Source organism: Actinia tenebrosa, unplaced genomic scaffold (assembly GCF_029948245.1).
Source record: "Actinia tenebrosa isolate PJP-AT-01 unplaced genomic scaffold, QUT_ActTen_1.0 PGA_scaffold14__42_contigs__length_11649687, whole genome shotgun sequence".
NCBI classification, from domain to species: Eukaryota; Metazoa; Cnidaria; class Anthozoa; order Actiniaria; family Actiniidae; genus Actinia; species Actinia tenebrosa.
In genome coordinates, this window is record NW_028292574.1 from 4,316,070 (window position 1) to 4,329,708 (window position 13,639).

Genomic DNA, 13,639 nt, shown 5'->3' on the forward strand with positions numbered 1-13,639 from the left:
AACCCCTTAAGGAATCGAATTTCGTGCTGACATGTTTGTAATGAAGTCAACGTCTCAAGTAAAGTTGTTGAGTTGTAAAAGGCGTTTTCTGTCGTCAGTTCCACAACACATGTAATATAACATTTTTATGTTATGTTTTGACAGAAGAGAGATATGAATATGCCAAGCAACTGAAATCGGTTATAGCAGACTTGTACAAAGTGAGTTTCCTTAGACAAATATTTGACAATGCCCTACTTATTTTGTTGATTCTTATTATTTCATTTTTCAAATCATCTTCAGGCAGGAGAGAAACTTGGTAAATATGAAGTTGAAAAGACAAGAGCAGTCGAACAAGAAGATTATGATTTGGCCCAGGAAAAGAAGGTAGTCTTTTCATTACTTTATTTATTTATTTATTTAATAATATTAGAGATAATGTTATGAACCTATGACCTTATAATATTAAAGAGGGTTTATTGATGCTCGATTTGTTGCTAATTTATTTGCCTTTTTATTATCAAACAGAGACAGAGTGATGAGTTTAGACTTTATGTATATAAACAGCTTAACTTAAATGAACTGCTTGAGTTGAATGGGGTAAGTGAATGTTAGTTGCTTAGTGTCAATGATTTCCATTCTCACTACTTTTCCAATTGTGTCTATTAAGAGTTTTTCCTCTCCTGAACATAATTATTTGGTAATGGTAATGATGATAGTAATGTTGATGAGATGATGATGGTAATTATGATGATAATGACAATGGTAATGATAATGATGATGATGCTTATGGAGATGATGATGATAATGATGATGACAATGGTAATGTATGATAATGATGGTGATGATGCTCATGGAGGTGATGATTATGATGATCATGAAAACGATGATGATGATGTTAGTGATGGTGATGATGATGGTGATGATGATGTTAGTGATGGTGATGATGGTGATGATGATGTTAGTGATGGTGATGATGATGGTGATGATGATGTTAGTGATGGTGATGATGGTGATGATGATGTTAGTGATGATGGTGGTGATGATGGTGATGATGATTGTGATGATGATGATGATGATGATGTTGGTGATGATGATGATGATGATTATACATGATAATGATAATGGTGATTGATGGGGATGATGATGTTGATGATGATAATGGTGATTATAATTACACATGATAATAAGGGTAATATTTGCCCCACAGTTATATCTCATTAAGAAGTCCTAATTTTCTTTTCTACAGCAACACTTTCGTGAGCCTGTCAATTTACACATAAGTAAGTATTTTTTTAACTGAACACATATTTTGGATACAGACTGTGGCTGGGCAATTTAATACTATTATAATAATAATAATTAGTATTTTTACATCCCAAAACAGTTATATTGTCAAATTCATTATCACATTCATAATTATAATTTCTCATTTTCAGCTCCGCCGTTACCTCCAACAGCAACATACAAAACGTCACCACCCCCACCCCCTCCACATCAAGAACCCAGAGCATCACCCCCCTTACGGCCTGTAAACCTTAAAACCCATACTACTCCTGTCCCAGAACCCCAGAAAGAAGTATCCCCAAGAATGGTAGGTGAATGTGATATTTAGATCTAGATATCCAGGCATTTTTCTCAGTCCCATAATTAAAATGTTACACGTCGAATCCATAGGATGATGAAGCAGATGAAAGACCCCTCCCTACCATCAACAAAAGGTACTGGTACATATTAATAAAAGTTATATTTAATGATTCATATGTTTACATTGTAAGTAGGCAAAAGGTAGTATGCGGGCAGGTGCATGGGTTCCTCCCTACACTGAAAAAAAATTAACCTACACCAGCGTACAAACAATACATCAGTTTTGCATTTGATGCATACTGCTGTTTTTGAAGACTACAGACTCATTTGCACAAGCTTAGCCTCATTTATAAGTCAGCTATTCACAGATACCATTAGAAGTCTGTGGGATTTCAAAACATTGGTATTGTTCAAGCTGCACATTCTTTATATTACAGATGACTTTTGCAAATGATTTGCTCCTAAGCAAGGCTAAGCTTGTGCAGATGAGTCTTCATTTACAGGTTGAGAAAAGGTACTATTAGAACATTAGAAAACATTGTTTTGTACGATTCACTGAAACTTGCCATCCAGCTGGTGAAGATTTCATGCAAAACAAGCAATGACCTCTATTAATAGCAACACATTTTTACCTTGTAGCAAACCTGTGGAAGAAGATAATGAACAAGGTAAACTTTTTTGTGTGCATACATGCATACCATCTTCTAAATACACCAAAGGGGCAAAGTGTTAAGATATGTGTCCATATTATAAATGTCAGCTCGCTTTAAATCTATTCATGGAACAATTTTTCCTTAATCTACTGTTGCACGCACAACATGCTAATGACATGAACTACTTTGTGTAAATTGACAATGCTTGTATTAGGACTGTAAATGGCAGCTAAAATTAGGCATCAACATGTTGTGCGCAACATTGGTGTTGAGAAAAGAATCGTACTCTGTAAATTGGCCTTTAAAGTGAATAGGAGGTGGCCATATTAGAAAGGTGCCCACATGAAGGGGTTTGAATATATTAAGCGTTTTTCTTAAATATTTTCATTTTATTTTTATTTTTTTATTTCTTATTTATTACAATATATATAATTATTCTTACTTGAAAACAATACATAACAATTTCAAAAATTATATTTAATTCTTATATTACAGATGATGGTACAAGTCCATCTTCAACAGGTTTGTAATACCCTCATTTTCAGTGAAAGAAATTTTTTAAATATTTATTTAGAGGGTAGTAGGACTGCTCACTGCTGGGGTACACAAAAGAAGTGCAAAGAAAAGCAAGTCACAATTGTAGACTACGACCGGTCAATGACTCTTGTTTCTCTTCCTACTTCTTTCTTGCTTTCGTTGCTTTCCGAGTGCTTCGTTACTGAACAGAAGTTACACGGCGAAAGCTGTTTTTATTGTTTACACAACTTTGCAAACCTTGATGCATGCATGCGAATGATGTCAGAGCCATACCCTGTTCACTAATACAGCACAGTTATCAACCAATCAGAGTGCGTATACTATCTAAGCTAATGATAATTTGTATGAATTATTGTACTGTACATGTATATAATTATGCATATTTTGGGTGTCCTCAGATGGTCCAGAGCCACTGAAAGATAACGATGCTAGAGTAGCTTCTTCGGTCATTGCCGTTTTTGGTGAACACTTGGTAAGGACGCACTTGAATATATAGAATTAGTGGGTGAGGTAATGGAGATAACACTCACCTCACACCAGCTTGATCACGCAAACTCAGTGCAGTTTTTCAATTTCCTTCAGGTTCAATGTGCTTACTCCAAGCACTGGAAATACCGACAAGAAGCTATGGAAATGCTTGACAAGGAAATGACATCATCATCAGACCTGACTCAAGACCAGGATCCTCGTTCCGTTGCCAGGGCAACTGCGTTTCTTCTCAAGAAGGGCATTGGAGAAAAAGTCTTATCTGTTAGTTTGAAATGTGGTTATTTTTAGCACTTTCTTTCATTAGTGTTGTCATGCAATGATTAGTTACTGTCACGCAATGCTTTCTCCTCTAGCAAGCGCTTGGTAAAGATAAAGCAATATGGGCAAGAAGATCTTCTTGCACAACATTGTTGCGTTTCAAGTTGCAAATTTTATTGTAGTAAAGAGTAGGTTTTGCGCATGAATTTGTAGTATCCAGCAGCATTTTTGCAACATTTCTTCAATAATGGATATACCCAATATTTTTGTGTGATTTCTTCCAGGTTTTTAGTCTGTCTTTAACTGTGCTGAGATCTCTCTTGAAGAACTATATTCCAGAACATAAGTAAGTCTTTTCTTGCCTTGTGGAGGAGAGCGCCTTAACTGTAATGAGGAATACTACAATGCTGAAGCCGGGGGGGGGGGGGGGGGGGGGTACTCTTGCCCATTTAGGATAGGGATGTGCCACTGAGCCTTCTGAGCCCTGTCCCTGTTCCAGAGTAAAATCTCTGAAATTCATACCCTGTTTCAGAGCAAGATCACTGATAATCAAACCCTGTTCCGGTATTGCGAAAATGGATAACCTGTTCCAGAGAGGAGAGAGCATGATTTCATATGCTCTGTTCCAGAGCGAATGTGATTTTATATACCCTGTTCCAGAGTAGAATCGCTGAAAACCATACCCTGTTTGGTGGCATGTACCCATATAGCGAATATAGGGGAGTATCACCCCCGGGTGCTGAAGATGCTTGAACTTTGTGGCCCATTGTATGGGGTTAATACAGGCATGCAAAAATTACTCATGAAAAGTCATGGCTTTGAAAATTTTCATTCACTCTAGTCCTGATAGATATGCAATTATTTAGTTTATGGTAGTTTTAATTTTAATAATTAACATAAATCTGGACATTTCAAATGTGTAGTTCCAGAAATTATTAAGCTCTCATGGAGACCTTTCCTTCCTTACCCACGGAAATTCCAATTTTCTTCAAATACAACTTCTGTATTTTTTGTTCTTTCTCCTCCCCCCCCCCCACCCTTCGGAAATTCCAAATTGGGGAGGGTATGGATAATTTCTGGAACTACATATTACAAATTAATGTTAGTCGTAAAAATAGGAATATTATGTGGGCATGGATATAAATTAAAATGTCAGGGACAAGACCTGATTTCTGCCTGAACCCTGTCTTACCACTTTAAAACAGCAGAATTTTTTAAACTCTTTCTTATTCTCACAGACTAGGGAAAGCAGAAACACAGCAAGTCCTAGAAAAGGTAAGCAATGGTGATATTTCTTTTCATTCCTTATATCATGTTATTTTCATGGCTTATTCGTGTCATCTGTTGTACAGGTCGTCCCTGTCCTACTTACCAAGGCAGGAGACATGGTATGTACTGTAGATTTGAGCAAATTGTATAAGAGTTGTGAGTAATGCATTGTGGGAAACTAGGGTGGTTTAGCGGTAAGGTATCTGCACTTCTTGGGTCTTGCGTTGGCTTGATATCTAGGCTTGCCATCTCTTGATTTGATGGTTTTCCTTTTGGTTCTCTGTTTTTTCCCCCTCTGCTAAACCTAACACACAAATTCAATTTGTGAGTCTAAGCCGTGCCCTGACTTAGATCAGTCCAGAGGTTGTTTCAGGGTTCAATCTAGTGAGTTAGCCATGCCCTGACTTAGATCAGCCCAGAGGTTGTTTCAGTGTCGTTCATACTGTGAGTTAGACATGCCCTGACTTAGATCAGCCCAGAAGTTGTTTCAGGGTTCAATCTGTGAGTTAGCCATGCCCTGACTTAAGATCAGCCCAGAGGTTGTTTCAGGGTTCAATCTGTGAGTTAGCCATGACCTGACTTAAGATCAGCCCAGAGGTTGTTTCAGGGTTCAATCTGTGAGTTAGCCATGCCCTGACTTAAGATCAGCCCAGAGGTTGTTTCAGGGTTCAATCTGTGAGTTAACCATGCCCTGACTTAAGATCAGCCCAGAGGTTGTTTCAGGGTTCAATCTGTGAGTTAGCCATGCCCTGACTTAAGATCAGCCCAGAGGTTGTTTCAGGGTTCAATCTGTGAGTTAACCATGCCCTGACTTAAGATCAGCCCAGAGGTTGTTTCAGGGTTCAATCTGTGAGTTAGCCATGCCCTGACTTAAGATGAGCCCAGAGGTTGTTTCAGGGCATGGATAAGAATTGAAGGAATTTTTCAAAACCAAGGGTCAGAATAAAACTGTGTGCTGTGATACATGTTTTTTATCTGCAGACACCAAGGACTCGAGAACCTGCTATAGACATGATCATAGAGATGGCAAAATACCAGGATGTTAAGGTAAATCTTACATATTATATATTGCTGTATTTATATCTTGCTATGCAATATACAAAAGCAGTACATTCTTATTAAAATAAAACACATTTTCAAAGGTGTACACTTTTGAGCAAATTTGTTGTACGCAAGTTCTGAAAGAAAAATACACCTAAAATGTTCCAAAGTACCCGCTCCTCCCAAATAGCGGTACATAACAAATATTAGGTGTTAAAGATTAGGCGTCTTATTGCATTTTTGTTGTTGTAGAATTTCGTAATAGAATCACGAAATCACTTGTGCCATGATTCTTAACATTCAATTTTTAATTCAATTTTTTAAAATTTAGGAATAGAATCACTAGTTATTTATAGTTAAATTAAAATCATAGGATAAAAGCTGCAAATTCAGCGTAAAAAACGTCTAAGTTCCGTACAATCCAGCCAACCGAAGTCCAGTCCATTCCAGCTATGTACGGTTCCGGATTTTCCAAAATTAAAAAACACTCAAAATTCGGGCATTTAGAAGAGGAAAACAAGTTTTAGAAGTTGGGCATGTTTATGCTATACAGTAAGATTATCCATGGCCATTCAAAAGGTGAAAATTCAAAACTTTTTTTTTTGATTCAAGATCCGGTCACTGACTGAGGCCCAATCACTTGCAATCCATTCCAGTCACATCCAAATAACTTCCAATTTATTTCAATAGCTTCTTAATGGAGAAAAATTAGTTGAAAAATCTGTAACGATCCACAGAGTCACCTATACATACATGATGTATACAGTCCTTTTAAGAACCTTTGCTGCTGACCGGCTTCACAGGACATTAACCAGTGCTACGATCAAAAACAAAAAAGATTTTTGCCTTTTTTTGTTGCAAAATTTGAGACTAGTTATTTATATAGTAGATTAGTGATTGCAAGTTCTGAAAGAAAAATAGACCTAAAATGTTCCAAAGAACCCACTCCCAAATAGTGGTACATAACAAAGATTAGGTGTTATACAAGCTCCAGCATACCAGCACATTGGGCAACCCAGTGCACACTCCAAGAGCGTCTTGTTAAAAAAATGTCATGTTTTTCAGACTCTTGGAATCATCCCAGAGCTTGTGTCTCATCCATTCAAGGCCAAACAAGTAAGTAAAAAACTAATGGTAGGATATCGTTTTCCATGTTTTTGGATAAAAAAGACTTTTGAAAACTTATCTGGTCATCTTGGTGCATGTTTGACTCATCTTATTGCCTCTTTGGTGGAGTTAGAATAATAACACTCTTGAAAATAATGTAGCATTGATTAAGATGTAGGGATGAGTTAATGATTCAAAGAGGGACCTTGAAGTTAGCATTGTTTCTGGGTTTTTTTCTTGGCTGTTAGCAAATCAAAACAAATGATCAGTTCCCTTGATCCCCCTCCTTCCATTCTTAATAATAATTTTTCTTAGGCTAAGACTTGTTTCTGTGAACTGTCCTCTTGAGAAAAAGAAAAGAGAACCCCCCTCCCTAACCTTGTATTTTAAAGAATGTTTTTTAATGACTTTATTGGGGATACTACTAATATTTACACAATGAAAAAACAAGATAGTAAATGAAAGATACAAGGACATAAACAAATGATATTACATAAAATTAGGAAAATAATCAAAGTAGCAACCCAAAAGGGTGGTGCATGAAAGAAACGTGAGAGGCACACCCATATTCCTTCTTTAATAGGCTACACGTAACTCTTTTGTTTCTCTGTAATGTTGTCCTCTTTGAAAGGGAAACAAAAAAAAAAAAAAACACAACCCCCACTTTGGATTTTTAATGATTTTTTTCTTTTACTGTTTGATTTTAACAGCCTCAATGGCGTCTCTGCAAGAGTCGGTTAGAAATCTTCGAAAAGCTGCTGCTGGTTTTTGAACTGGATACAAATAAATCAGGGTATTTAGCCTTTTTATTTCTAGATAAACTAAAATGAAGGGAATCTCTACTAACATGTGATGCTGAGTCCAGGAATCAAACCTGAGACTTCAGAGTTGAGAGATGAGTGCACTACCACTACACCACCCTTGGTTCACTAATATATGTGATGTTGAGTCCAGGAATCAAACCTGAGACTCCAGAGGTGAGAGGTGAGTGCACTAACCTGTGCTTCCCTGGATTTCCATCTAGCTTGTATTATTATTTTATGTATTAATGTTTTTGTTGTTTCAGAAGCCTTCATTCTTCAGCTCTAATGCAGGTAAACCATCAAAAAATTATATTCACTTCACCCACAGAATCGAATATCTGAGCAGTTATTTATTTTCATTTTACCACCGATGGCAACACCTTCAACAACACCAGCAGCAACACCAACAATGACAACAAACAGCATTAACACCAACGACAACTGCATCAACAACAACAATAAACAGCATCAACACCAACAACAATGACAACAAACAGCATCAACACCAACAACAGCAGCAACACCAACAAAAATGACAACAAACAGCATCAACACCAACAACAGCATCAACACCAACAACAATGACAACAAAGAGCATCAACACCAACAACAACAGCATCAACACCAACAACAATGACAACAAATAGCATCAACACCAACAACAACAGCATCAACACCAACAACAACAACATCAACACCAACAACAATGACAACAAAGAGCATCAACACCAACAACAACAGCATCAACACCAACAACAATGACAACAAAGAGCATCAACACCAACAACAACAGCATCAACACCAACAACAATGACAACAAACAGCATCAACACCAGCAACAATGACAACAAAGAGCATCAACACCAACAACAACAGCATCAACAGCAACAACAATGACAACAAAGAGCATCAACACCAACAACAACAGCATCAACACCAACAACAATGACAACAAACAGCATCAACACCAGTAACGATGACAACAAAGAGCATCAACACCAACAACAACAGCATTAACACCAACAACAATGACAACAAACAGCATCAACACCAGCAACAATGACAACAAAGAGCATCAACACCAACGACGATGACAACAAAGAGCATCAACACCAACAACAATGACAACAACAGCAGCAACAAAAACAGTATGGTCCTTTTATTTTGGCAGCTCTCTTCACCCATTGGTGTAAATCTTGCATGAGTCACATTACAATTCACTTTAATTTATCATAATTTATCACATGATAACTGCACTCTGTGTAGCTGTGAAGATAGTTTTGTGTAAAAGGCAATAAATTTATGTTAATCACAATGATTGCAGGTGGTTGAACCAGCCCTTCATCATATCCATGGAGAAGTCAGAGACACTGCTGTTAATGTGATTTTTGAAATGTACAAAAAGGTAAATTGAGTTTCCTTATTCAACACTGTTTGCTAGTTTGGGTTATTCAATATATGTTTATTGTACTGATGGAAAATTATTGTGATCATAGTAATGATGGTGATAAATGATGTTGAAGGTGGTGATGGTGATGTTGATGATGATGGTGGATGATGGTGGTGATGATGGTGATGATGGTGATGATGGTAATGGCAATGTTGATTGTGATGGTGATGATGTTGATGTCAATGATGTTGATGAATGATGTTGATGATGTTGATGGTGATGTTGATGAATGATGTTGAAGGTGATGATGTTGATGGTGATGATGTTGATGAATGATGTTGAAGGTGATGATGTTGATGGTGATGATGTTGATAATGATGATGTTGATAATGATGATGTTGATGATGATGATGATGTTGAAAATGTTGGTGATGATGATGTTGATGATGTTGATGATGTTGATAATGATGATGATGGTGATGATGATGGTGATGACAATAACCCTGATGACGATTTTGATTGATTGATTTTTTGGTGCTAAAATTTGAATGATAATGATGATGAATGAATGATGATACATTCTTAATATTATCCCTTCTCAGGTTGGTGAGCCAATCAAATCATACCTCCCACCTGATGAACCAGCCACAAGAAAGAATCCATTATATCGATCAATATTTGATGGCTTCGACAAAATTGATGGCAAACCAACCGAATCAGAACGACGAGTAAGTATCCACGGTAACTGGGGCCTTTTTTGGGTGGGTGGGTGGGGTAAGGTCAGGGGGCAATGTTGGTGGTTTTTAAAAACCCTTTCATCTTGGGGCGTAATGTTTTCCCATATCAGACCCCATGTCATTCCCTAGAATATCATTTCTTTGTTTAATGGGTGTGCATCTGAAGACACCTGAATATTGATATGACTCAAACAAATAATCTTAATCTCAAGAGAATGACACATGGTCTGAAATGGGAAACATTATATGTCTATGATAAGGAGTTGGTTACTGCTCTCTTTTCCAGGCACAAGCCAAAATTGACAGGAAAAATGCTGAGAAGAAAAAGCAAGCGGAGGTAAAAATAAATCATGTGTACTCCAATTTACTTTGATGAATGTGCTAATTTTAGTTTATTTCGTCTTTTGTTGCTTTTGGTATTTGTAAGCATTTAATAATAATAATAATGATAATAATAATAGTAATAATAATAATAATAAAATAAATTCTTAATATAGCGTGTTCCACAAATCTCAATTCGCTTTACTTTTACTTTACTTGTTAAAGCATAAAAGAAAAATACATATTAACAATATTGAAACAGGTAGAAAATGAAAACTTAGGGATATAGAAATATGCATTTGTATATTTACATATTCCACCGGTAATCACTTTGCCTTCTTCAAATAATTGTTAAATATTCCAATCTATCGCTAAATAAAAAAACTATATGTTTGGAGTCCACGTCCATCCAAAAAATATCCTTCTAAGCTTTACTAAGGTTGCTTGTATTCTAGCCAATGTGTTTTGGTCATCGACTAAACAATACATTTTTTTCAGATTGAGGCCTTACAAGCTCAACTCCAGGCCCTAAGAGACATGTCACAGGTATCCCATTCTTTTGTTTTTACATGTGGTTTTGTCAGTTATTTTACAGTCATGTTGGAGGATAAGAACACTAGGAAAAGATGATGTCCTGTCATCCAATATGGATGTTAGTTTTCATTCTACATTTATTTTATGACCCACTATCGTTCTAAAGGATATTTGCTAATTTTTTCTCCGGTCATGTATCGATGCAGGGAACAGCTGCTGCTAGCGCTGCTGATAACAAGCCATCCAAAGGAAACAAGAAAAAGCAAGGTAAAGAATATTATTTTAATATCTATTAATATTAATTTAATTAACAATCTCATAAAGATTTAATTTTGCAATATGTCATATATCGTTGCTTTTAACAGTCATTCAATGACATCATGTTTAGAGTGATGACGTATTGCTAGAGTAAAGCACAGTTTGTAAGAGAGACAATATTGGGCCAGTAAACAAGAGAAAAGGTTACTTGGTTGTGTGTCTCCCTATATTTCCTGTATTCTCTCTGCCATTCAATGACGTCATGTTTAGAGTGATGATGTATTGCTAGAGTAAAGCACAGTTTGTAAGAGACAATATTGGGCCAGTAAACAAAAGAAAAGGTTACTTGTTTGTGTGTCTCCCTATATTTCCTGTATTCTCTCTGTCATTCAATGACATCATGTTTACAGTTATGACGTAGTCCGACTACATGAAGTCATGCAATAACAACATCTTATATCATTAGTGATGTAATTTGATTATGTAATGCTGTTCATATTACTATCATGTGTAGAGTGATAACATAATTTGACCAGTGTCATCATTGAAGTGATGACATTTGATTACTGTAGCAAGTCCCCAGAGAGGCACCACGGTTCTGTAATTAAGCTGAACTGATTTTCTCTTATTTTTCTTTTTTTACAGAAGAACCTTCACTTGATATGGACAGGTATGTTTCTTATTTGTTTAATTTTCTTATCGATACAAAAATTATGCAGCTGATAATTGCGTTTATAAAGCAACCTAACATGGCCTAACCTGCATAGGGGTGCTTTGGGGAGGGATGAGGGGGATTCTATATCAGGTCTCTGCCATAATAATTATATTACTTTTGAAAAATGTCTGCACAATTTTAAGTGTGGTTTTGAGTTCTTTTTTTTTTTTGTTAATTTAGGATGTGTATCTTTTGTGGGGAACAAAACGAAACCTTTACAGAAGAAATGCTGGACCTTCATTACTGGAAGAACTGCCCAATGCTAAAGAGATGTGATCACTGTTCACAGGTAATGAATGTAATGAATATGTTAATAGATCTTGATTAAGCCTTTGGGTATATATGTAAAGGCCTATGTAAAACATGGTTGTTAAACCCAAAGAAGATGATAGGCAACAGGTTGTTCCAAGACTGAAGAGAATTCACCCATCCATCCACTCACCCATTCATCCTCCCACCCATCCACCCATTCATCCACCCACCCACTCCTCCACCCTTCCATCCACCCATCCATCCATCCACCCATCCACCCACACATCCATCAACCCATCCATCCATCTACCCATCCATCCATCCACCCATCCATCCACCCATTCATTCACCCATCTATTCATCCACTCATCCATCCACCCACCCATTCATCCACCCACCCATCCATCCATCCACCCACCCACCCATTCATCCATCCATCCACCCATCCATCCACCCACCCATTCATCCACCCACCCATCCACCCATCCATCCACTCACCCATTCATTCACCCATCTATTCATCCACATACCCGTGTATCCATTCATCCAGATACTCATTTACCAAGCCATCCTATCCCATTTCATCCATTCATCCATCAATGTCATCCATTTAATAAAATATCTCATCATTCCATCAAATCCTATTCAATTCCACTGCCCATCTCATTTAGTCTTCTATGCATCCATCCATATCCATTCTTCCCACCATCTATTCATCCATCTGTCCATCCGTCCATCCATTCATCCCTACCTCCATCCATCTATTCATCCATCCATCTATTCATTCCTTTGTCCATCCATCCATCCATCCATCCATTCATTCATTTAATATTTTACTTTGTATTTGTACATGTACTAATTAAGACATTCTGTTATGCCAGGTGGTAGAGGTCTCAGGATTCAATGAACATCTTGTTACCGAGTGTGATGCCAAAGACAAGTTTAGTCAGTGTCCAAGATGTAAAGATGTGGTACTAACTGTTGATCTAGAAGAACACATCACTGATAACACTTGTGCTGGTAGGTCATTCTCATTGGGTTAATAGGTTAATAATATACATGGAAAATGTACTTGATTATGATTGGCTAAGAGGAGTGCTGTTAACCAATAACACAACAGAAAAAAGTAATTTGTGCATTATTAATGGTTAACGTATATTATTAATTGGTAATTATATGGTTCTCGTTCAATTTGGAATTAATTTATTTTCACTCATCTCTTTACCGTACAGCATTATAACACTTGCTTTAATAGTCTCATCTCTTTCTACAGCACCCAAAGGTGGTAAAGATGCCAGTGTCTGTCCTTTGTGTCGAACAGTAGTTGGTCCAGAGGAAGAGGTAAAGACTTTGTTGGTTTGTTTAGTGTAAGCTGTAACTTCTTTATACAAAACCATGACAACAAAAGCAGCAACAGCAACAATGTCAATTCTTGGGTTACATGTTACATCGTAGCTGCCATGTTGGGAAGCACAGGTGATGTAGCGGTGAGAGAGCTCTCCTCTCATCAATGCGACCCGAGTTCGAGTTCCGCTGAGCTCAGTGTCGTATGTGAGTAGAGTTGTTTGTTGGTTCTCTCCTGTGCTTCGAAGATTTTCCAGGTTCTCCAGCTTTCCTCCCTCTGCAAAAATCAACTCCTAAATTCCAATTGGAATTACAGTGGACGAATAGCTACTCTGTAGAAATGTCACTGTTAAATCCCATTTATT

At 37.0% G+C, this 13,639-nt stretch overlaps 1 protein-coding gene across 2 annotated transcripts in view; it reads left to right on the forward strand.

The window, feature by feature from the left end:
• Positions 1 to 13,639, forward strand: part of LOC116298048 (centrosomal protein of 104 kDa) — a 32,647-nt gene that overhangs the window by 17,193 nt on the left and 1,815 nt on the right. The window contains exons 13-38 of one of the 2 annotated variants that reach the window (XM_089030022.1): positions 145 to 200; positions 283 to 366; positions 508 to 579; positions 1,229 to 1,262; positions 1,419 to 1,573; positions 1,657 to 1,700; positions 2,206 to 2,234; positions 2,715 to 2,741; positions 3,155 to 3,228; positions 3,339 to 3,506; positions 3,788 to 3,849; positions 4,742 to 4,778; positions 4,856 to 4,891; positions 5,754 to 5,819; positions 6,879 to 6,929; positions 7,631 to 7,713; positions 7,987 to 8,014; positions 9,048 to 9,128; positions 9,716 to 9,841; positions 10,137 to 10,187; positions 10,670 to 10,717; positions 10,912 to 10,972; positions 11,609 to 11,633; positions 11,859 to 11,967; positions 12,812 to 12,950; positions 13,204 to 13,271. In XM_089030022.1, coding sequence (XP_088886148.1) covers positions 145 to 200; positions 283 to 366; positions 508 to 579; positions 1,229 to 1,262; positions 1,419 to 1,573; positions 1,657 to 1,700; positions 2,206 to 2,234; positions 2,715 to 2,741; positions 3,155 to 3,228; positions 3,339 to 3,506; positions 3,788 to 3,849; positions 4,742 to 4,778; positions 4,856 to 4,891; positions 5,754 to 5,819; positions 6,879 to 6,929; positions 7,631 to 7,713; positions 7,987 to 8,014; positions 9,048 to 9,128; positions 9,716 to 9,841; positions 10,137 to 10,187; positions 10,670 to 10,717; positions 10,912 to 10,972; positions 11,609 to 11,633; positions 11,859 to 11,967; positions 12,812 to 12,950; positions 13,204 to 13,271 — 1,814 coding nt within the window. Of the gene's footprint in view, positions 1 to 144; positions 201 to 282; positions 367 to 507; positions 580 to 1,228; positions 1,263 to 1,418; positions 1,574 to 1,656; positions 1,701 to 2,205; positions 2,235 to 2,714; positions 2,742 to 3,154; positions 3,229 to 3,338; positions 3,507 to 3,787; positions 3,850 to 4,741; positions 4,779 to 4,855; positions 4,892 to 5,753; positions 5,820 to 6,878; positions 6,930 to 7,630; positions 7,714 to 7,986; positions 8,015 to 9,047; positions 9,129 to 9,715; positions 9,842 to 10,136; positions 10,188 to 10,669; positions 10,718 to 10,911; positions 10,973 to 11,608; positions 11,634 to 11,858; positions 11,968 to 12,811; positions 12,951 to 13,203; positions 13,272 to 13,639 lie in introns of those variants that run through there. The other variant, XR_016119792.1, reaches the window with a different exon arrangement.